Here is a 22015-nt window from a genome sequence, read left to right as displayed (position 1 = left end):
CTCCTTTTCTTTTTATGAAATGTACAGTTTACTTAGTTGGAAGATGCAGCTTTTAGGCTAATTGGCAATGGATTTTTTACACAATAAATCTTGTAATTAAAGTACAATAAATTTATCAGTAGTAGGCAGCAATTTTACCACAAGTCTTGCAATATGTGGAGTTTTTCTTAAAGCTCCAGCTTTAAGCTGAAATCATGTTATTTGGTGAGACTCTCAGCTTTCTTTCTTTCTTCCTTCCTTCAAGTATGTTTCTAGCCCTTGTGGTTGAGGAGAACAGCTTGAAAATGTGACCTGAAAAGTCAAAAGCAGCAGGCAAATAAAAACAGCCCAATATTTATTATATTTTAAAAAAACATCATTCTAAAGTCAGTCTCATGATACTTGGGGGCCTCACTTGTGACTTTTGAATGTGTGGATTTGGAAATACCGGGTGGGACATAGAATTAGGGCCTAATCCTGCAAACATTCCATCAAGCTTACTTCCAACTGCTGTGACTAGCCCCGTTGACTTCAGTAGTATTATTCATTATAGGTTTCAGAGTAGCAGCCGTGTTAGTCTGTATTCGCAAAAAGAAAAGGAGGACTTGTGGCACCTTAGAGACTAACAAATTTATCTGAGCATAAGCTTTTGTGAGCTACAGTTCACTTCATCAGATGCATTCAGTGGAAAATACAGTGGGGAGATTTATATACACAGAGAACATGAAACAATGGGTGTTACCATACACGCTGTAATGAGAGTGATCAGGTAAGGCGAGCTATTACCAGCAGGAGAGCGGGGGGGGGGGGACCTTTTGTAGTGATAATCAAGGTGGGCCATTTTTCCAGCAGTTGACAAGAATGTCTGAGGAACAGTGGATAGCTCACCTTACCTGAATACTGTTGTTACAGTGTGTATGGTAACACCCATTGTTTCATGTTCTCTGTGTATATAAATCTCCCCACTGTATCTTCCACTGAATGCATCCGATGAAGTGAGCTGTAGCTCGCAAAAGCTTATGCTCAAATAAATTTGTTAGTCTCTAAGGTGCCACAAGTCCTCCTTCTATTCATTATAGTAAGCGTTATAGCTCTGATCTTGCCGCTGTATCCACATGGACAGATCCTGGTATCTGCATGGAGTCCCATGAAGTCAATAGATCTCTGTGCAGGCACAGGAGTTTGCCCACATGGTTATAGTTGCAGGAATGGTATCTAAGGTTGGTAGAGCAGTGTTTGCCAGAGCGGTAATTTAGGCCTCAGCCCTCCAACTGAATCTGTAGGGGTGGATCCTTGTAACAGCTTATAACCCTAATGAAATCACTGAAGTTCTGAATGCGTACAAGTGTTCACTCATGTAGATCCAATTGTAGGAGCAGGGCTGTAGTTATTTTTGCTATTCTCGTTTGGACACAAACTGATAGCTTGTAGTCTTCTTATCTATAGTTTTACTTGGTATATACAATTACGCACACAGACATGGGTTATAGTTTTGTTTTATTTAACTAAACGCTACAATTTTCATTAGTTAATACATCTTAATGTTTACTGATTGTATTTCCCAAAATGCTATGTATACTCTCATTGTACTTAGGCTATGTCTACACTAGCACTTTTGTCGGTGTAACTTATGTCACTCAGGGGTATGAAAAAAAACACCCCTCTGAGTGTCATAAGTTACACGGACAGAAGTGCCAGTGTGGACAGTGCTATGTTGGTGCGAGATGCTCGTTGAAGTTGGTTTAATTATGTTGATGGAAGAGCTCTCTCCCGTCAGCATAGAGCAACACATGAGCAATCTTACAACTGCACAGCTGCATCGATAGTGTAGACATGGCCTTTGTGTGCAAAGTTAAACACAACACGTGTGCTAGTTTTTGCAGGATCAGGGCCTACGTTTCCATTTTATACAAAGGTGACAAAATGAAGCTGGGATACCAAAATACTAAGTTCTGAAATTTAACATCAATTTAAAAAAATTACTTCACAAATAAGTATTACATTTTGTGACCCATAAAAGTATAAGATTGAACCCCCCCTGCGTCTCCACAAAATCCCTGTTTTGCATATAGGATATGGATATTCACAAGTCTGTTCAGAGATTAAGGAACACAAGAGACAGAAGCAATTTTTAATAGATTCATTATCAAGATACATAGCTGTGTTAGAATGCTCAAAACCAGCTTAGCCTGGGACGTGGGGATTATATCCAAGGAAAATGTGCAGAGAAATATATCTTTGTTTTTTGGGGACACGTAATCAGTGGTGCATGGGAATGTGCGTGTTTTGAAGGGATGTTTGTGAGAAGATGACGTGTTGTGTCTTGGGGTGGAGATGTACTTTTCAGAAGGCAACATGTACTGTATGGGGGTGCAGCTTGTGGACCTGATCCCATTTCCCATAAATACTCACAAACATTTTATTTTTAAGCACATGAGGCCATTTCAGTGGGAGTACTCATGTGAGGACTTGTCTATAGTTAACATTTAATTAGACCTAGCTGCAGAACTCAAAGTGTGAAAAATTCACCCATGCATGCTGGAGCTAAACTGACCTAATGAATCAGGGAGGTGGCTACCGCTGCTCAAGGAGGTGGATTACCTATGTAGGTCCTACATCCATGGAACAACCACTTCCAGCAACACAGGAAGTGTCTACACCAGTGGTTCTCAAACTGCGATCCTTGGACGACCAGTGGTCTGCGAGCTCCATTCAGGTGGTCCACAGATAGTTCCCTCTAAGGTGCACGCCTGAGTGGCCACACATGAGAGAATAAAGGGCCGCCCATCTAATTAGTGGAGCTGTGCACACGTGGCTCCACTAATTAGGTGCCTGGACTCTGGAGAAGACGCACATGTAAGGTGAGGTGGTGGCCTTGGGGGGAATAGAGGGTAGGTGGGAGGGGGCAGTGGGGTGAGAAGAGGGGGTGGGGGGAATTTGGGATGTGTGGGGTTGCGGTGGCCAGAGAAAGAGGTGACTTTCCCCAACTCCAGGGCTGCGGCTGCTGTGGGGAGACGGCCCTCCTTCCCAGCCCCAGCTCTGTGGCAGGGGAGAGACCCTCACTCCTTCCCAGCCCCAGCTTGGGGGGCTGCTGCTGCAGCAGGGGAGAGCACATCCATCGCATTAGAAAGGTCAGACTACTGATAGTAAAATATGAGTAGTGTGCTTTTATTTGTAGAACACAAAAAGTTTATTATTATTAAGGGTTTTTGTTTTTTTACATAGCGCTTCTATCCAAAGTGCTTTACAATGGTTAGCTACCGGTGCAAACAACATTTGGAAAGAACATTAAGTGAGCCGCCAAGCCCCTCAGCGATTTTCAAGTGGTCCATGGGGAAAAAAAGTTTGAGAACCACTGATCTACACTGCAGAGGCTTGTGTCCACAGTGTAGACGTGCCCCTGGCCACTGAAGGAAGGGGGCCAGGAAAACACAGCAGCTGAAATCCAGGCCGCACTGAAGCGGAGGGGATTTTTTGCCATTGACCTGACCCCCGCGCTGCGGGCCAAGGATTTCACCAGGCATGTAGACGTGTGCTTGGGTGCAGGGAGGGGGGTTCACTTCCCTCTGGCTTGGGGGGAGTGTGAGAGGAAAAAGAAAACCCCGTCCCCCTTAGTTGGACGGTTCAGTGGGGGAGGGGGTCCTGGCCTCTTAGCGGGGGGGGGCAGTTTCCCCTCAGTTGAGGACAGCCGGGGGGGGAGGGGGCGTCTTTCCCCGTTAGCTGGACCGTGGGGGGGGGAGGGGTTCCTTCCCAGTTAGCAGGACGGTTGCCGCGGGGGAGGTTCCTTTCGCCTTAGCCGAGGACGGTTGCCGCGCAGGCGGCGCGCGACGCCGCTCTAGACTGCAGGCCGGGGAGAGCGCCCGCAGGCTGCCCGCGGTCACGCCCCGGTTCCCGGGGCCGCTCCTGCCGCACATGGAGGCCATAGAGGAGCTGGCGCTGGCGCCCTGCGCCTCCTCCCAGTACCTGCGGCCCTTCCGGCTCCGCTACCGGCAGGTGAGTCCCGGCTCCCGCGGCACGGCGGGCGGAAGCCCCGGCTATAGCCGGGCCTACAAGCGCGCCGGAGCGCTGCCCTGCCAGGAAATGCGGCCTGGCCCGGGGCTGTATGGTGCCCTCCCCCTCCCGCTTCCCTGCAGCCTCCTGCGGACCTGCCCCCTTGGCCTGCCAGCCCCCTTGCTCCTCGTCCTCACCAGCGCCCCCTTCGCGCTCGGTCCCTCCCAAATCTTTCCCTGCCCCTAGGGTCCCACTCCGCTCAGGCTCCCTTGCGCCCCCCTTCCTCGCCCCTGCCAGTCCTGCGGACGTTGCGCTCTGTCTCTGTGGGTTCCTTGTTCTCCCAGCTGCGTCAAATCAGGAGGAGGGGGGAAGACTGGAAATAACCGACATCTGAATGAGCGTGACAGAACACCAGAAGAGGTGACTTTAGTTGTTCTACATCATTTCCCATAGCTGAACAAGGCACGAGTGTCCCATCACAATTTTTTCTCAGGCAGGTTTGTCATGGTTACGATTGCTTGTGGTCTTTATGTGGCAGCAGTAATATTGTCCTGAAGAGTGCAGTAGTAGTCTTATAATGCTTGTCAATTATGATCTTTTCTATGAATCCAGTCATATATACAGTACCTTTCATCCCCAAGCACTTTTCATTTGCTGTGTAAACAGGAACCACTTGATCCACCTGCCACTGAAATACAGTCATCTTGGGGGTAGAATGCAGCTGTTGTTTAACAGCACACAGCAACCTACATAATAGTTTAGGACTGGAAGTGAAGGCAGATACCATAGTCGGGGATCGGTCCTGCTTTGAGCAGGGGGTTGGACTAGATGACCTCTTGAGGTCCCTTCCAACCCTGATATTCTATGATTCATATATGATTGAAACTGAAGTTGGTACTTTCGTTGTAAACTGGAAATAGGCCAAAACACACCTGCCCTTGCGAAAAGTACCATTGCGTTTTGTAAAGGACTGCAAGTGGTCATGTATGCGGTGGTCAGACTCGGAACCTCGGTTTTATTTCTCATCTGAAAGACTGAATTATAGTGCCCCCTATTGCCAGTGCGTGGGCATTGGTTTGGTACTGATTAGGGCTGAAACACTGTTGTCTGCAGCAACTTAATTTTCTTTGCAGGTCTCACTAAATACTAACCCATTTGGACCTCGCTTCTTGAGTAATGTCATGTAAAATCATAGTCATTTAGTTGCAGTAATTGGAGCAAAGTTGGATGATTGTCTAGATCATTAAAAATGATGAAACTGCCATGTACAGCCAACTTTACAGCACCCATGGGGAAGTAGTAATAGGAAATCCTTTTCCTTATAATGTCAATACAAACATGAATCTCCTTTCAGATGATCCTTGAGAATTAGAGCCCTCAGCAATACAAAGAGTACACATGATACAATGAGATTAGTGTCTGCTACTGTAACATATTTGTGTTTTTCCCTTCAGAATCTGTTCTGTAAATAGGTTTCTAACTGTACGAAGAGCAGTTGTTTCTCTAATTAAATGTACTGTAGTGGTCGCTCCAGTCTCAATATTGGCCTAGTGAGGTCCATTTGTTCATTGCAATTCCATGGCTGTAGCAAATACAGGAAAACCCAGTGCGTGCAGAAATTAGCAATGCCAAGCTACTTCTCTTTTATCCTTTTTTTTGGGGGGTTGTTTTAGGCCTGGCCTACACTACGGAGTTACGTCAACTGTAAGGCAGCTTATGTCGACCTAACTCTGTAAATGTCTACACTATTGTGTTTCTTCTACTGATGTAAGTTGCCCACTAGACTGACCTAATAAGTCCACGTCTGTGAGAGACGTAGCATTTAGATTGATGTAGTTAGGGTGATGCAGTGTCTGTGTTATTTACATCACCTGTTGGTTGTCAGCCCCATGTGGGCCCCAGGGCAGGCAGGACTCCAGCTGTCAGTGCCCCACAATGCCCCACACAGTTAAGTCAGTGGAAGTGGCCTGGTGAGGACATACACTACCAGCAGAGGGGGCATAGTGTGGACATGAACCACCGCAGTAATTACTGTGGTGGCTGTACGTCGACATAACTTAAGTCGACTTAATTTTGTAGTGAAGACTTGCCCTTAGACACATTCATTAAGGAAGGAAGAGGAGGTGTGTGTGGAGGAGATATATTCAACTCCTAGTCTTAAAGTGTTGGAAAAGGAAAAGCAGGAGGCGATCAAATAGACAGGGACAGAGTAGGAGGGAACATTTTGAAGTTGGGAACTTCTGCATATCCCAAATAGTGTCTTCCTGCACAAATAGAAAATATAAAGAATTCTTGTAAATAAAGTTTCTGATAATGGATTACCTTTAAATATTGATGAACTCTAGGTACCTCCAAGACATCACTAGTGATCTTTAATTCTTTAAATTCTTTAAATCTTTAAAGATTACAGTATTTGGCTGGAGATTCAATTGTAAATTCCTGAATCTTTCTGATCCTATCTCCACAACCAAAACAATCAAGTCAGACAACAGTGGTTAAACTTAATTGAGGTCTAGATGACTTGCATTACAATTTAGCCTGTAGGTATGGCCTTGTCCATGCAGGCTGGACCACATTTAGTTTTAAACCAGTAGGGCCATAGCCATGCTCAAAAGCCATTGTTGAACTTGCTTGTTTTCATAGTGTAACCAAGGCCAAAAATATCTGATGCAGAAAGTTGCCCTGATGTGTTTCAGAAATTGAGTTTCCCTTGGGACTATATTCCTTCAGTATAGTACATTTATTCACTATATATTTCTTATGATTTGATTTCTTTGAAAAGAGAGAGAGATGTGGTCTAGTGTGCTAAGCAGAGAACCAGAATCTCTTGACTTCTAATCCTAGTTCATACACTGACTACCTGACACAGGCTTTGTTTTAGAAGCTTGTTCTGACAAGACAGCTCTCATCACTGCTTCCTACCATTTAATTTTTAGTGTGTGATCTGTCAAGGAACTTTTGGAAGTGTACAGGCTAGACTAATATAAACTGCAATTTTACATTTTCTAGTATATATGGGCAAGCCTGTGCTAGCGTGGAATGGTGAACAAGCATCTATTTGAATGATGGCAGGACATTCAAACTCATTGCCATGGGATGTCATGATGGCCAAAAGTATAACTGTGTTCAAAAAAGAACTAGATAAGTTCAAAACTTCATGGAGGATAGGTCCATCAGTGGCTGTTAGCCAAGGTAGTCTGGGATGTAACCCCATGCTCAGGACGACCCTAAATCTCTTACTACCAGAAGCTGGGAATGGAAGACACGTGAATCACTCCATAATTGCCCTGTTCTGTACACTCCACCTGAAGTTCTGGTGCGTGCCACTGTCAGAGACAGGAGATTGGGAAACATGGACTGTGGTCTGACGCAGTATGGCAGCTCTTATGTTCTTATGACAAACCGGAAAAATTGTTCTATGGTGCCAGTTAGGATCTAATGAAGTTTAATCAAATAAGGGGACCGATTGTAACAAGAAACTTTATTTATTTTTATGTGAGCTTTACTCTATTTTCAGAGCTTCAGATGGTTTAGTGTTTGGCTTTGTCATTTTGTTCTATATTGATTAACTAAGGTTTCCAGTCATTCATTCCTGAGTTAAACATATGATACATAAAAATGAAATGGAAGTGGGAAAAATCTTTTTAATGTGTGGCCTTTTCTTTTACTTTTAAGGGAATAAAAACATTTAAAGTTATTAACATTCTAAAAGTTTGGTTTTTTTTAGAGAATGTTGTGATCTGAATCTGTTGTGTAGTGAGCAGAAAATGCCCCATGTAAAAAGGGAGTTGGGTGTAATTTAACAGTGGATTGCGAACAAGGATTCCTGATTTCTAAGAGATCTGACTCTGATTTCCTCTGTGGCCTTGAGCAAGCCCCTTAGTCTCTGTGTTTCCACACTTTAAAATGGGATTTAAGATTTACCTATCTCACTGGACATGAGGATTAAGATCCAATTCTGCAAGGAGCTCCATGCACGGAAAGCAAGATTGGGGCCTTATTAATGGCCTGAGAACTTTGGAGATCAAAAGCACTAAGTTGTTATTAATAATAATAATAATAATAATTATTATTATTATTATTTATTATCCTGTACCAACTAATTCCACATTTAGAACTAATTTTTATATAGTAGCATGAGTGTTCCCAGCTGCCTAAAACATTTGCTGAAGCTTCATTCTGCTTTTTGGTAAACATAGAACATTCTTTTCTAGTTTGGCAGTTAAAATGTTGCTGTGAAAATAATAAACAGAATTTTAGGTAACCTGTTCAAACAAGTAACACTGGTCTGTTAAATCTTCAAAGACTCCAGTATTAAGAAGTGTTCATTTGTCAAAGCAATCATGTTAAGGATGATGGTGTTATTTCTTTTGCAGAATTTTTCTGAATTCCTTCAACCTTTCTAGTACTCATAATATTAAATGCAAAAATAAGAAGACAGCATTTTGGCTGAAATGACATCATATAGCATTTTGTATGCATAAACATAAGGAACTTTGAAGTGACAGTTTTCACAAGCAGCAGGAGCATACACGGTATTTTAGATGAACCGTGGTCTTGAAGTTAAGGCACGGGATTGGGACTAGAAGTGAGGGGACCTGCACTGCCACAGACTTCTGATGTAATGCTATTCAAATTTCAAAATTATTTTAGCATGAGATGTGGTTGGGAGTTGCTGAAGGGAAAATATGAAGAAAATTTGGAAAGTCAGAGAAGTAGTAGAAGGGAAACATAAAGGTATTTTTGTGTGTGCTGTAATGAAGGTTTATTTTCATTCAACATACTTTGGCCACCAAGCTTGCACCTGTTCCTAGTGTGAAATAGCTTAGGGACAGTTAGAAGGTAATGGCTGGTAATGTAGAGATTGGTGAGTAGTGGTTAGCAGTGACAGAAATTTCCAGCTTTTTACGTTAAGCATAGTCTTTATCTTAATTTTAACAAATTCTTAACATTAAATATCATCTTAAATTGGGGATCTTGCTCCTAATGGTTTCATGTATGCAACTGAATGAAACAAATTAACTGAACTCCATCGATTGTGTCTGTTTAATTGTATAATCCCAAGAGAATGACAGGCATTTTACAGAACAGTAAGAAGATTGCAATCTGCATACAATGGAGTACAATCATTTTTCATGTTACTTAGCTACAAACAGGCAGCAGGAATCTCAAATTATAAAGATAAAAATATTAAAAATAACTGTACTTGTGTGAGTGTAGTGAGATAACTTAAGATGTGAGAGTTGAGAGATTGTTGGGAATGATAAGCTGGGAAGGCAGTGAGAAACTGAGGTAGCATTGTTTGTTGTGGACATATGGGTGTGGAGTTATGAGGGCAACAGCTGATCAGAGAGCAGGAATTCACTCTGCATTCATTGAAGTCAGTAGCAAAGGTGCCAGTAATTACAGTAATGCAGGTTCAAGCCTGCAATATACATTCTCTGTATACAATTTTTACAAGTATGTCTACATTTTAGAAATAAATTAAGTAAACAATGGTGTTTTGATTTAATGTCCAAAGGCCATTAGTAGCCAGAGCACAGAAACTGGCATATTGGTTATTGAGAAACAGCCATGCACTTATGCAAATCAGACTCCAAAGTTTAGAATAACTGTGAAATACTTGCACAGTTGAGTGCTAGTAAATGTATTTCACCAGTATGCTGTGGTTAGCTTGGGTTATTCCACTTCACAATAATGATTGCTAAGGGCTTCTTTAAATGGGGACATGCAGAAAAATTAATCCAAATGAACTAAAGGTGTGAATTCAAAGTGGGTTTGTTAAACTGCATTAAATTCCTGTGTGTACTCTCTCGTTCAAAATTAAAGTGATGTTAATTGGGTTTATCTTAATTCACTTCCAAATTAAGGCTGGGTCTAATCTTAAAAATTAGATCGACCTAGCTATGTCGCTCAGGGCTGTGAACAATGTTGTGCCCTTAGCACCATAGTTTCGTAGACCTAAGCCCAGGTGTAGGCACAGCTAAATCAACAGAATAATTATTTTGTCAATCTAGCTATCACGTCTCAGAGAGGTGGACTGACAATAGAGAAAGGAAAAACTCCTTCTGTCAACGTAGGAAGCATCTACACTATGGGCATAGCTACACTGGAAACTTTCAAAGCGCTGCTGCAGGAGCGCTCGCATGGCTGCGCTTTGAAGTGCAAGTGTGGTCGCACGTGAGCGCTGGGAGAGAGTCCCAGCGCTCCTGGTAATCCACCTCCACGAGGGGATTAGCTCAGAGCGCTGGGAGCCTGTCCACACTAGCACTTTAAAGCGCTCAGACTTGCTGCACTCGGAGGTGATTTTTCAGACGCCTGAGCCAGCAAGTTAGAGTGCTATAAAATGTAAGTGTAGACAAGCCCTATGCCACACTACAGCATTTACACACATCTACACTATAGCAGCACACCTGCAGCGCTGTAGCTGTTCCACTGTAGTGGCTGTACTGTAGATATACTGTAAATTAAACCAAATTAAGGCCACTTGAATGCTGAAAGAGAATGCGCACACGGGTTTAATGAGGTTTAACTAATCCACTTTAAATTTACACCTTTAATTTGAATTAATTTTTCCTGAGTATCCCCATGTACACAGGCCCCAGGATGGAAATAATCAGGTCCAGAGAAAATGAGCCACTTTACAACATCTAATGTAGATTTTTATTACAATTGCTATGGAAAAAAAAAAAAAGACTGGTGTTTTGTATACTCCTAGTAGTAGTTTCGTCACATTTTGTACAATCTTTAATTTTTTTTTGTTTAAATTATTATTCTTTTTATTTATTTATTTATTTATTTATTTTTATAAATTGAGCTAGCTCGGAGAAATGTACCTGTATATGTCTGTAATTTTTCAATTGAGATTAAAAATACATGTCTGGTTAGAGATAAGTAAAAATGGCTACTTGTTTCCCAGTACAAAAAATTCTGTTATCTGAAGCAGTGTAACATGTAGAAGTATACATATGGTGTACGTTTTAATACAGATGATGAGCAGTAGTGTACAAACCTTTACAGTGGATTTGGATGTTATGAAGTTATAAAATCTTCTCTAAGTGGGAATATTGTGTAAAATGTAAAGACAGAAAACAGATTTTAATGCTTTATATTAAATGAGTATAGCACATTGTGATTATACCTTGAAAACACAGTTTAAAGAATAAGAAATTACATATAAATGGCTAGTGATATTGAATATGCATTTTTTACATTTTGCAGCCACAACTCGTATGTTTTGTAATTATTTGCTTTGAAAACACTATGTAGAAAATGATGACTTAGCATAAACAGGGACATTATATTTTTTTATTCCACAGAATATATAAAACAACTATCTGACTTAAATTTTTGTGTGAATTAGTCTTTCTACATAATTTATAGCTAAATAAAGCAGCATTCCCTGATCTCCAAGAACTTAGCTTTCAACATGTTGTCCCTTAAACATAGACCAAGGTCTTGTTAATATAGTAATACTAAAGTTTAAACAAACTAAAGCTTACTTTTCATTAGTGGTCAACTAGTGTCACACGAAAGCCATGATCGCTGATCAAAACAACATTAATTATCTGTTTTACATTGTGCACGCTGTGTCAAAATCCTTTAAATGTTGCATATGAAGCTGAGAGGGAACCTTAAGGCCTGTGACAGAGCAGCTGGTCTGGACATGGGCTGATGCCCCAGCTGACAGGTTGTTGGATTAGAAAGAATATCAAAGGCAGTGAGTAAGATTAGGGATAAGTGAACATCTGACAGCAGTTTGCAGCAGGGGAGAACAGATGATAAACAATGGGAGCTGGGTACTTGGGTGGGGGGACCGAGAGGTGAGAAGGCCATGGGAAAAGTGTGGCAGCAATCGTTAAAGCTCCAGGTTGCTGAGCCTCATGAATAGAACAGGAAATAGGATTTGCTAGGACAGATGTGCTGAGTGGTGATGAATACATTATAGGGAAATGAGGGCAAAACTCCTCTCCTAAAGGTGAGGGCTATTCTTTCTCCAAAAATGTTAAATATAAATGTGGGAAAGATTCACCCGTCCGTAAAAAACAAAACATTCCAGTTTGTTTGAAAAATAATGCAGAAAAGGAGGGAATACAGCTGTTGATTTTGACTTTATTAAATGTTTGTTCTTCAGTGATACTTTTAACAAACTACAGCACACCTACTGCTAAACCAATAATAATATCACAGGTACTTATTTTGACAGCCTAAAATGATGAAGAGATGGAAGTAGTGGCTTTTTTTAGATGGTGCTTTGATGCTTTTTAATTTGTTTGCAGTACATGGTATCTACAGAACATATTGGTGGGGTATGTTGCAGATATCTACAATTATTTCTCAGAATAACTGTGTGGCACTTCCTGGGCTTTTTGTGCCACAAAACTATGATTTTTGTTGCTACTTCTTGCTGGATCCATTTCCTCTGTTCATGATATAGCCAGTTTGGCAAAGCCAAAGGACTGGCAAATATGTTCTTTGTGTAGCTCCTAAAAAACCTGGATGCTGACTCGTGTACTTCTGCCACTTTCATTTGAGGCCTGAAAAAGTTATTGAAACTTTGAAACTGAAGTAATATATCAGTTTATCAAGAAGAAGAAATGTGTGAAATATATGTGAGCCTTTGGTACCCAAGAGGGTATCAGTACAGCTTGTTTCCAGACTTCTAGGCAGTTGTCCCACTAAATAAAATATTTTCCCAGACTGTAGAAGGCACCACAGGCTCATTAAGCCAGGGTAGAAACTGAGAAGATGTGAGAGTGTAAGCTGCGAGCCAACTCACCGACTGGGGAACAACTGTGCAGTCCAGGACCCTTTCCTCAGGGCTGGCTTTACTTTCAAACAAGTGTTCCAAAACAGATGCAAATAAACTTGAAATACCGTATACTAACCACCGCAGACTTTTCCAACTTCTGCCAAGTTGGGAGGGGAGAGGACACACACTTCCCTGTTAGTCGCCCCTCCCTTGCTACTGTGGAGGAACCCTGACTGGACATCCCTGACCTTGAGTCTCTCATGTCTGTGCCCCTGCCCTAGAGACAAGAAATCTTATATCTGGCATTCTGTAGGTCACATGCTTCCTCCTAGTCATATGCCCTGCAACTATAGCTCCCAGTTTTAAAGGACCCCAGGGCGGTAACTGGGATGCATGCATGTGCTCCAAGGTCCTGTTGCAGGGAGAGTAGCCATTCCTGTTGCCAAAATGTTATATACTGTATCTTGAGTGGAGCAATAGCTTAAACAGTCTCTCTCTTCCAGGAATTCCTAAGAACTTGTAACTAACAAGAAGAATTGTACTCCAAACAGTTATATTAGAGTAGTAACATGGAAAAAGGTGCTCAAATACAATGGTGATGAACACAGTACAATATAAAGAACAGGAGTACTTGTGGCACCTTAGACACTAACAAATTTATTTGAGGATAAGCTTTCGTGGGCTACAGCCCACTTCATCAGATGCGTATAATGGAACATATAGTAAGAAGATATTTATACACACAGAGAACATGAAAAGGTGAAAGTACCCATACCAACTGTAGGAGGCTAATTAATTAAGAGCTATTATCAGCAGGGGAAAAAAACTTTTGAAGTGATAATCAAGATGGCCCATTTTGAACAGTTGACATGAAGGTGTGAGGATATTTTAACATGGGGAAATAGAAAAGGAGTACTTGTAGCACCTTAGAGACTAACAAATTTCTTTGAGCATAAGCTTTCGTGAGCTACACGAAAGCTTATGCTCAAAGAAATTTGTTAGTCTCTAAGGTGCCACAAGTACTCCTTTTCTTCATGGGGAAATAGTTTACTTTCTGGAATGACCCATCCACTCCCAGTCTCTATTCAAGCCTAAGTTAATTGTATCCAGTTTGCAAATTAATTCCAATTCAGCAGTCTCTTGTTGGAGTCTGTTTTTGAAATTTTTTTTGTTGAAGAATTGCAACTTTTAGGTCTGTAATCGAGTGACCAAAGAGATTGAAGTGTTCTCCGACTGGTTTTTGAATGTTATAATTCTTGACGTCTGATTTGTGTCCATTTATTCTTTTACGTAGAGACTGTCCAGTTTGACCAATGTACATGGTAGGGGGGCATTGCTGGCACATGATGGCATATATCACATTGGTAGATGTGCAGGTGAACGAGCCTCTGATAGTGTGGCTGATGTGATTAGGCCCTATGATGGTGTCCCCTGAATAGATATGTGGACACAGCTGGCAAGGGGCTTTGTTTCAAGGATAGGTTCCTGGGTTAGTGGTTCTGTTGTGTGGTGTGTGGTTGCTGGTGAGTATTTGCTTCAGGTTGGGTGGCTGTCTGTAAGCAAGGGCTGGCCTGTCTCCCAAGATTTGTGAGAGCGATGGGTCGTCCTTCAGGATAGGTTGTAGATCCTTGATGATGCGTTGGAGAGGTTTTAGTTGGGGGCTGAAGGTGATGGCTAGTGGCGTTCTGTTATTTTCTTTGTTGGGGCTGTCCTGTAGTAGGTGACTTCTGGGTACTCTTCTGGCTCTGTCCATCTGTTTCTTCACTTCAGCAGGTGGGTATTGTAGTTGTAAGAATGCTTGATAGAGATCTTGTAGGTGTTTGTCTCTGTCTGAGGGGTTGGAGCAAATGCAGTTGTATCGTAGAGCTTGGCTGTAGACAATGGATCGCGTGGTGTGGTCTAGGTGAAAGCTGGAGGTATGTAGGTAGGTATAGCGGTCAGTAGGTTTCCGGTATAGGGTGGTGTTTATGTGACCATCGCTTATTAGCACTATAATGTCCAGGAAGTGGATCTCTTGTGTGGACTGGTCCAGGCTGAGGTTGATGGTGGGATAAGATTCAATTAGTGTAATGACCGAGCCATTCCCAGTCTCTGTTCAAACCTAAGTTAATGGTATGACAGATAAAGTATGCTTTAGTACCGTTTAGTTTCAGTGCTCAACATAACTCTATTGCTACATTTGGACCAAATCGCAATCTGAAAAACTCCCAGTTTGCCTTAGGGTTCAACGTTTGTTTCTGCTGCTTAGAGATCATTTGACAGTATTGCTTCTTTGGAATACATCTATGTATTTAAAATATTATGTTGCATTTATAGAGAGCCTTTTGTCCTGAAGGTTCCCAAAATACTTCAGTAACAACCAGAATATACATAAGCAAGTCACTCAAGTTCAAGTTGTCATTTATATTTCTCTGTTAGGTAGCAGATGTGTTGTTTCGTACCCATATCTTCAATATAGGTGGTAAGTTAGGAGAAGCTGCTTCTTGAATCTTTCTACATTTTCAGCTTTCTCAAATGGGAAGATGAGGAGTCGGTCTGTGTTACAGAAAACAGATGAAGTTTTAGCTTTTTTAAATTAAAAGGTAAAGGTAATAAGAAAATATGAAAACATGGAGCTAGTTGCATCTGTTAACTGTGTGCTGGTTTTGTTGATAGTGGGGGAGGGCATGAGGATGAAAGGTCTTAAGGATCTTTGTGAGAAGTGCCTGTGAGAAAGTCTTAGGGGGAAATCTAAAGATTGTTACTAAGCCTTGGCTTCCATTAGCCCCCTGCTGCTGTTCTTCATCAAGTTATTTTAATGGCTTTCAAAGCAAGTGAGTGGAAAATGGTTTCTCTGGAACTTTAAGGAGACTGAACTGCAAACTGTCATTGCTTTACAAGTAAAACACATCAAAGGTTGATGGAAGAATTGCTTGTTAAACACATTAAAGATTCTAATTAAAAAATGGAGATACAAAAGAGACATCACAGTCATCATAATTACTCAAAGGTGAAAGCTTAATGGCTTGTCATCTGCTGAGGATCCTGTGTTAAAAGTACCTCTTTCATATTTTTTGTATTCCTTTATATATTTTTGGAGTTCTTTACATTTGCATGAATGAAGGACATGTATTAAAAAAAAACCCGCTTAAAATGCAAAGTAAAATCTCAAATTAATATGCTTTGCATATATTCAAGGATGCCTTTGAAGATATCTGAACCTTCAAATTCTGACATCTGTGAATCTTTTAAATATCTAGCTGTTGTTTCTCTGACTATGTAATACAGTATATAAAAATATTTCGTATGTGTACTCTGAGAGAGATACATATGGATATTGTATATGTCAAACACAGTAAATAACCTTGTAAGTATTTTCTGTAGAACCTGCTTCTGTCCATTTTCAACCCCCACCCCTTTTTTAAAAAAAAAAAAAGTATTCTGGATGTCAGTGTTTTAGTGCTATATAGTTGATACCTTCTGAATAGAAAAAAAGGGATCAGTGCATATAGAACATAACACTTCTACTGAGAGTTTAAAACTCTGAGCCTTCTACTTCAAAGCAAGATGCATACTGTAGTGTGTAAGGCTGCTCAAGATCAATGTATACATTTAATAAACAAACATAATTTAATACAGAGGTACCTTTCTACAATATGAAACAGTGATTTGTTAAATACTTTATTAATAAGCACAAAAAGCACCTATTCCATTATGCTATTTACTAGTCCTTTTCCATACTGCAATTGCAAAAGTCTCCTGTAAAGTTTCAGTCTAAATTCACAAGTTTTTGTAGAGTTTTAGCAAGTGAAGTGATTTTTCATTTATACACACATTCTTAATTAAGAAAACAATTCTTGTCAGTAACCTGATGAGTGGCCATAGCAGTGAATGGATTTTTGCACATGCTGTGGTTAAAGAAAAATAGAAATGGTATAGAAAGTCCTAATATGTTGTTAATAGTAAAAAGTCTCTAAGGACTTCAGTGTCAGACAGTCTCATATTTAGAGGAGGAAATAGAAAGGTACCTTGTTCAAAATTAGATTACTGAGAGTTTGGTAACATTTTATCATAAGTATCTTAATAATTATCTACATTACAAATTATCACTTTATGCTTAATTCTAATACTGGATAATCATTAAGCATCACTTCTCTCCCACCCTTCCCCCATAAAGATGTGTAAATGTATTCTGAAAATCTGTGTGAAACTAATTATGGCCCACAAATCTTCTCCGGTTGTAACTTGAACCTTTAAAACTTACTTATCCCTGGCAGGTATTTTACCATTAGGTAATGAGTACAATTAACTTGAAAAGTAGTAAATAGGATGTTTTATTGAGCTTCATATTGTTTAAAAACACTACGTAGTATAACAGACATGTAATACACTAAAGTCCAAAACCTGAGCTTCTACTGTATATTTTTATATATTTGTTGAAATCTTAACCTCATTAAAGTCAGTGGGATCATGATTTTACTTAATCCTTTCTGAGGGAAACTCCAAAACAGTTTAGCTAATGAATTACTTTTTCAGAAAGCAAACATAGAATTATTGCCATTGGGATCATCAGTGTCCTTAGGGGGTGACCAGAAACTACACTTAGTAACAAAGTAAGCTTTAATTCAACACTTGGGGAAAATAAAATAAATAGTATAACTTCTTAAACTGTGTTACTAACAATGTTATTCTCAATAATTATTTTATTAGAAGTCTGTAAGATATACAGATACTTCTGCTATTAAAGGTACTTTTAGCTGATTGCAAACAAATTGAAAATCACCTTTATAAAATAAAATTGGAATGAAACTGCTGACTATAGTTCAGTTCTTTTTGATTTTTAGTATAGATCTGTGTGATTGTTTGATGGCTGCTTAAAAGCATATTGAGCTTGAAGCGGCAACATTGAGCAGCAGTGTGTGTAGAAGTCTTGTTTTCCGGCAGGTCTGTCATAGTTGTTTTTTATGTATGCAGCTGCACTTAGGACTCTTTTTGCTTATCACAATCATGGTATTCGTAAAATATTGTGATTCATTTAATAAGTGGACTATTGTAGATAGCTTTCAATGAAAAGAGCCTTTCAGCACTACTTTAGGAAACTCTTGATAATTCCACCAATCAAAGTTTTTCAGTTCTTCGTATGTATATGATTTTTTTTTTAATGGAGCATTTGCTAGAGTGTTTTGTCTGCAAGGCATATGTTTCTTTTAAAAAAGACTTAATGCACCCTGAAGCTTGATCAATCACTTGTCCGAGTTGGAGTGCTTAGATGAGTCAATGGCAGGTCCATGAGAATCTTGACATTCTCTCAAGTTGGAGCAGCAGAAAACCTATCAACATAGTTGTCAAGGTTCCTTCTCCACTCTGAACTCTAGGGTACAGATGTGGGGACCTGCATGAAAGACCCTCTAAGCTTATTCTTACCAGCTTAGGTTAAAAGCTGCCACCACCAAAGTGTTACACAAAGAACAGGGGAAGTGCCCACTTGGAGACATCTCCCCCCCCCCCCCCAAATATCCCCCCAAGCACTACACCCCCTTTCCTGGGGAAGGCTTGATAAATATCCTCACCAATTTGCATAAGTGAACACAGACCCAAACCCTTGGATCTTAATAATGAAAAAGCAATCAGGTTCTTAAAAGAAGAATTTTAATTAAAGTAAAAGAATCACCTCTGTAAAATCAGGATGGTAAATACCTTACAGGGTAATCAGATTCAAAACATAGAGAATCCCTCTATGCTAAACCTTAATTTACAAAAAGACACAAAAACAGACATATACATTCCATTCAGCACAATTTATTTTATCAGCCATTTAAACAAAACAGAATCTAACCCATATCTAACTAGATTGTTTGTTTACTAAATCTTTACAGGAGTTCTGACCTGCATTCCTGCTCTGGTCCTGGCAAAAGCATCACACAGACAGAGAGAACCTTTGTTTTCCCCCCCCTCCAGCTTTGAAAGTATCTTGTCTCCTCATTGGTCATTTTGGTCAGGTGCCAGTGAGGTTATCTTAGCTTCTTAACCCTTTACAGGTAAAGGGGGTTTTCCTCTGGCCAGGAGGAATTTAAAGGTGGTTAGCCTTCCCTTTATATTTATGACAATAGTCCAAAAGAATGATCAGAATAACTGCTTACTGGATATTTATCACTGATCTTACTTACTGTTTAAAGAGTTTCTAGTGTACCAGTATGCACAGCATTAATATTATAAAAGTGCTATTAATGGTCCAATGTAAACATTGTTAAATGAGAGAAAATTTAAAGATCATCTTATCAGACCCAGCAGTTTAGGACTGGCAACAGCCTAATCAGGGAAAATGTTTCATCAGAAGAAAGGAAAAACTAGAACATTTTGTTTTTATTAAACAATGATAAAGTGAAAAAGAGGGAAGTTAAAAACTAGTGACCATTTTGCCAGTGTGATATCTTCCCCTCTATTCTATATAGGCTCTTGTACAGCCCAGATCTCTATACTAGGTGAGTGCCTTCCAGTACTGAATTGAAGGATGTGATGAACATCTGTCTAGTGTGGTTTCATAGAATCATAGAATATCAGGGTTGGAAGGGACCTCAGGAGGTCATCTAGTCCAACCCCCTGCTCAAAGCAGGACCAATCCCCAATCAAATCATCCCAGTCAGGGCTTTGTCAAGCCTGACCTTAAAAACTTCTAAGGAAGGAGATTCTACCACCTCCCTAGGTAACGCATTCCAGTGTTTCACCACCCTCCTAGTGAAAAAGTTTTTCCTAATATCCAACCTAAACCTCCCCCACTGCAACTTGTTTGTTTTCTCCCTCATCATCTCCAAGGGGAGAACTGTGTATGCAGTGTGGATTTTGTTTTTTTTTTTTTTTTCAAATGTACATGGTGCTATATGTGTGTTAGAGTAGGCAGGTCGAAGAAGTATGCCTTGCAGGTAGAGCTAAAAGTTAGTGATGGTCCTTAGTTCCTGGGTGAGTTTGTCCCTGTTGGTCTCTGGAGAAATCTCTTGTCTCCTTCACGGGTGAGCTTTACCCTTACAGTAAAAAGGTCCATTGTGCCTGAGAAGCAGAGATGTTTACCATGGTCTTCATTGTGGAACCGTAGGCTCTTTTGTTACGCTGGGCTTAGGCCATTGAATGCCTGGAAGATAAGGACTGACACCTTGACTTTCTAGTCCCTTGGAAGCAAGTGGAGAGAGCAACAGACAGGTTTGATGTGTGTGCAGGAGCCTGTGTTGTTGAGGAGATGTACAGAATGCTGCAGCGTTAGCTGGAGGTTCCTAGGCCTTCACTATAAAAGGACCTGGGGTAGAATTGATTGGCTGGACTTCCCTTGAGATTCTAAAGCAGAGCAGGACTTCTTCTCTACCTTCCTTACATCATGGAGATACCTAGGTGCAGCAAATGGCTTTATTCCCAACTTCACTGGAACTCACTAAGGGCCTACAGGAGTTTGTGTATTGCTTGATAACCTTTGCTAATCTTGTTAATACTTGTTCTTTGTTGACCAAAACCAGATCTGAATTTGATGCAAGGCATATTTCATTGAGCTGCACTCCTGCATTGACTTGATTTGTGAATCCAAAAACATTTTCTCTTACAGGGCTTAAATAATAATTAGCAAACAGACACTTTATTAAATAAATTTACATATCACATGCTGATGGTTTAGCAAGTGGATTTACAAAACTGTGTGGCCTAAGAGAAATCCATACATCACAGATACTGCTTTCTAATCCAGTTTCTAATAATCCATGACTAAACAGACAGGCACCATGCTATTCCCAGTCAAACATTCTGCTGCAGGTGATTTAGTGAAGTGATTAAATCAAGACAGAGCTAAGTGGCTGCAGTAAAAAAGTAATATTGCTGTTGAAACTAGTATCCTCACTCACCTGTTTCATGACTCTTGAATGCAGGTCCATCATATTTTCAAACAGGTTACAGAACAGGGGATGGAAGGGGTTGTTTCTTTCCCTGCTGGTTACTCTTCAGCTGAGGAAGGTATAATGGGGTTTACAAACTCCATACTGAGCATAGGCAGAAGGGAAAGGAGCATCTTTCCCCACTTACAGGCAATCAGGCTGACCACCCCCCAGCACAGCTGCCAGAATGGCCAATCATGCAGGCATGCACCCCCACCTGGGAGCAATAAGGAAAACAAGCCAGCTATAAAGGAAGGACAAAGAAGAATGGGGATCCTAAACAGCCTGGGATAGGAGAGGTGCAACAGCCCCACACCAGGCTGCTCCAAGAAACTGACAGGGTGACAAAGGAAAACTGCAAGCCCTGGGTTTTTAGGGGCTGATTGGCTCATCTTAGGTTAAGTTGATGGACTGGGCTAATGGGAGATGAATAGAGGGAGACCGGTTAGGAGAAAGCTAGGACTTCTGGAGAGACTGCTCAAAAGAGCTGTTGACAAAGTGGTACCAGAAGTCAGGTTGACTTTAATGGTCCCTGCAGAAAGAAAAGCTAAAAAAATCCAAACAACCAACACAAAATCTCTTAACTTTTTGCTGATATATACCCGAGTGCTAGGAGGTGAATCAGCCCCTGCACTAGCTGACTGACTCACAAGCACAGCAACAACAGAGGCAACAACAACTGTTTGAACAGATGGCATTGCCCCAGCAACAGTTGTTGCAATGGATGGCAGACCTGATACCAGATACTCTTCAGGGTCCCGCCACAGGGAATGTGTCCCCTGCACTTCAGGGAACCACTCTGACCCTGATGCTCTCTTAGATGACGACAGATGATGACCTGGAGTCATTCTTGGTAACTTTTGAAAGGGCGACCATGGCCTGTCAATGGCCCCCAGTGAAGTGGGGAATCCAGCTCCCTCCATTCCTTATTGGGGAAGCCCAAGCATCATACCGGGGACTTGAAGACACAGCAGGTCAGGACTTTGAACAGGTGAAGGCTGCCATATTGTATCAGCTAGGTCTAGATGAAGAAGTCTACTGTCAGCGTTTCTGCTGTAAGCTATACCCCCCAAAAGCATAGCCACAGACAACTGCCCAAAGACTAAAGGACTTCTGCCAGCATTGGTTAAAGCCAGAGTTTCGAACGGGACCCCAGAAAGCAGAACACGCAGTTAATACAGATTCTTCCACTGGTGGGCTACGACTGTGTTTGCAGACACAGACCAGTAATCCTAGTGGACACAACCTGATTTATGGGGGACTACATGACTGCTCAAGCCATCCAGGGGCCTTCTGCCTCAGAAATACCTGCTCCATACATAAGGGAGAAGGAAATAGAGTTCCAAAGGTGGGGGGTCCCATTTTGGGTAAACCCCAAGAAAACACAGACACCTGACAGGTCGTT

At 41.0% G+C, this 22015-nt stretch overlaps 1 protein-coding gene across 2 annotated transcripts in view; it reads left to right on the top strand.

Annotated features, from left to right (window-relative positions):
- Nucleotides 1-3735: 3735 nt before the first annotated feature.
- NUDT14 (nudix hydrolase 14) overlaps nucleotides 3736-22015 on the top strand; it is a 101761-nt gene continuing 83481 nt past the window's right edge. The window contains exon 1 of one of the 2 annotated variants that reach the window (XM_074956357.1): nucleotides 3736-3972. In XM_074956357.1, coding sequence (XP_074812458.1) covers nucleotides 3892-3972 — 81 coding nt within the window. In that variant the 5' untranslated portion in view covers nucleotides 3736-3891. Of the gene's footprint in view, nucleotides 3973-4240; nucleotides 4390-22015 lie in introns of those variants that run through there. The other variant, XM_074956358.1, reaches the window with a different exon arrangement.

The sequence above is a fragment of the Natator depressus genome, chromosome 6 (assembly GCF_965152275.1).
Source record: "Natator depressus isolate rNatDep1 chromosome 6, rNatDep2.hap1, whole genome shotgun sequence".
Taxonomy (NCBI): Eukaryota; Metazoa; Chordata; order Testudines; family Cheloniidae; genus Natator; species Natator depressus.
Note: the sequence above shows the minus strand (reverse complement) of the source record. Positions and strands in the feature narration are given on the sequence as shown.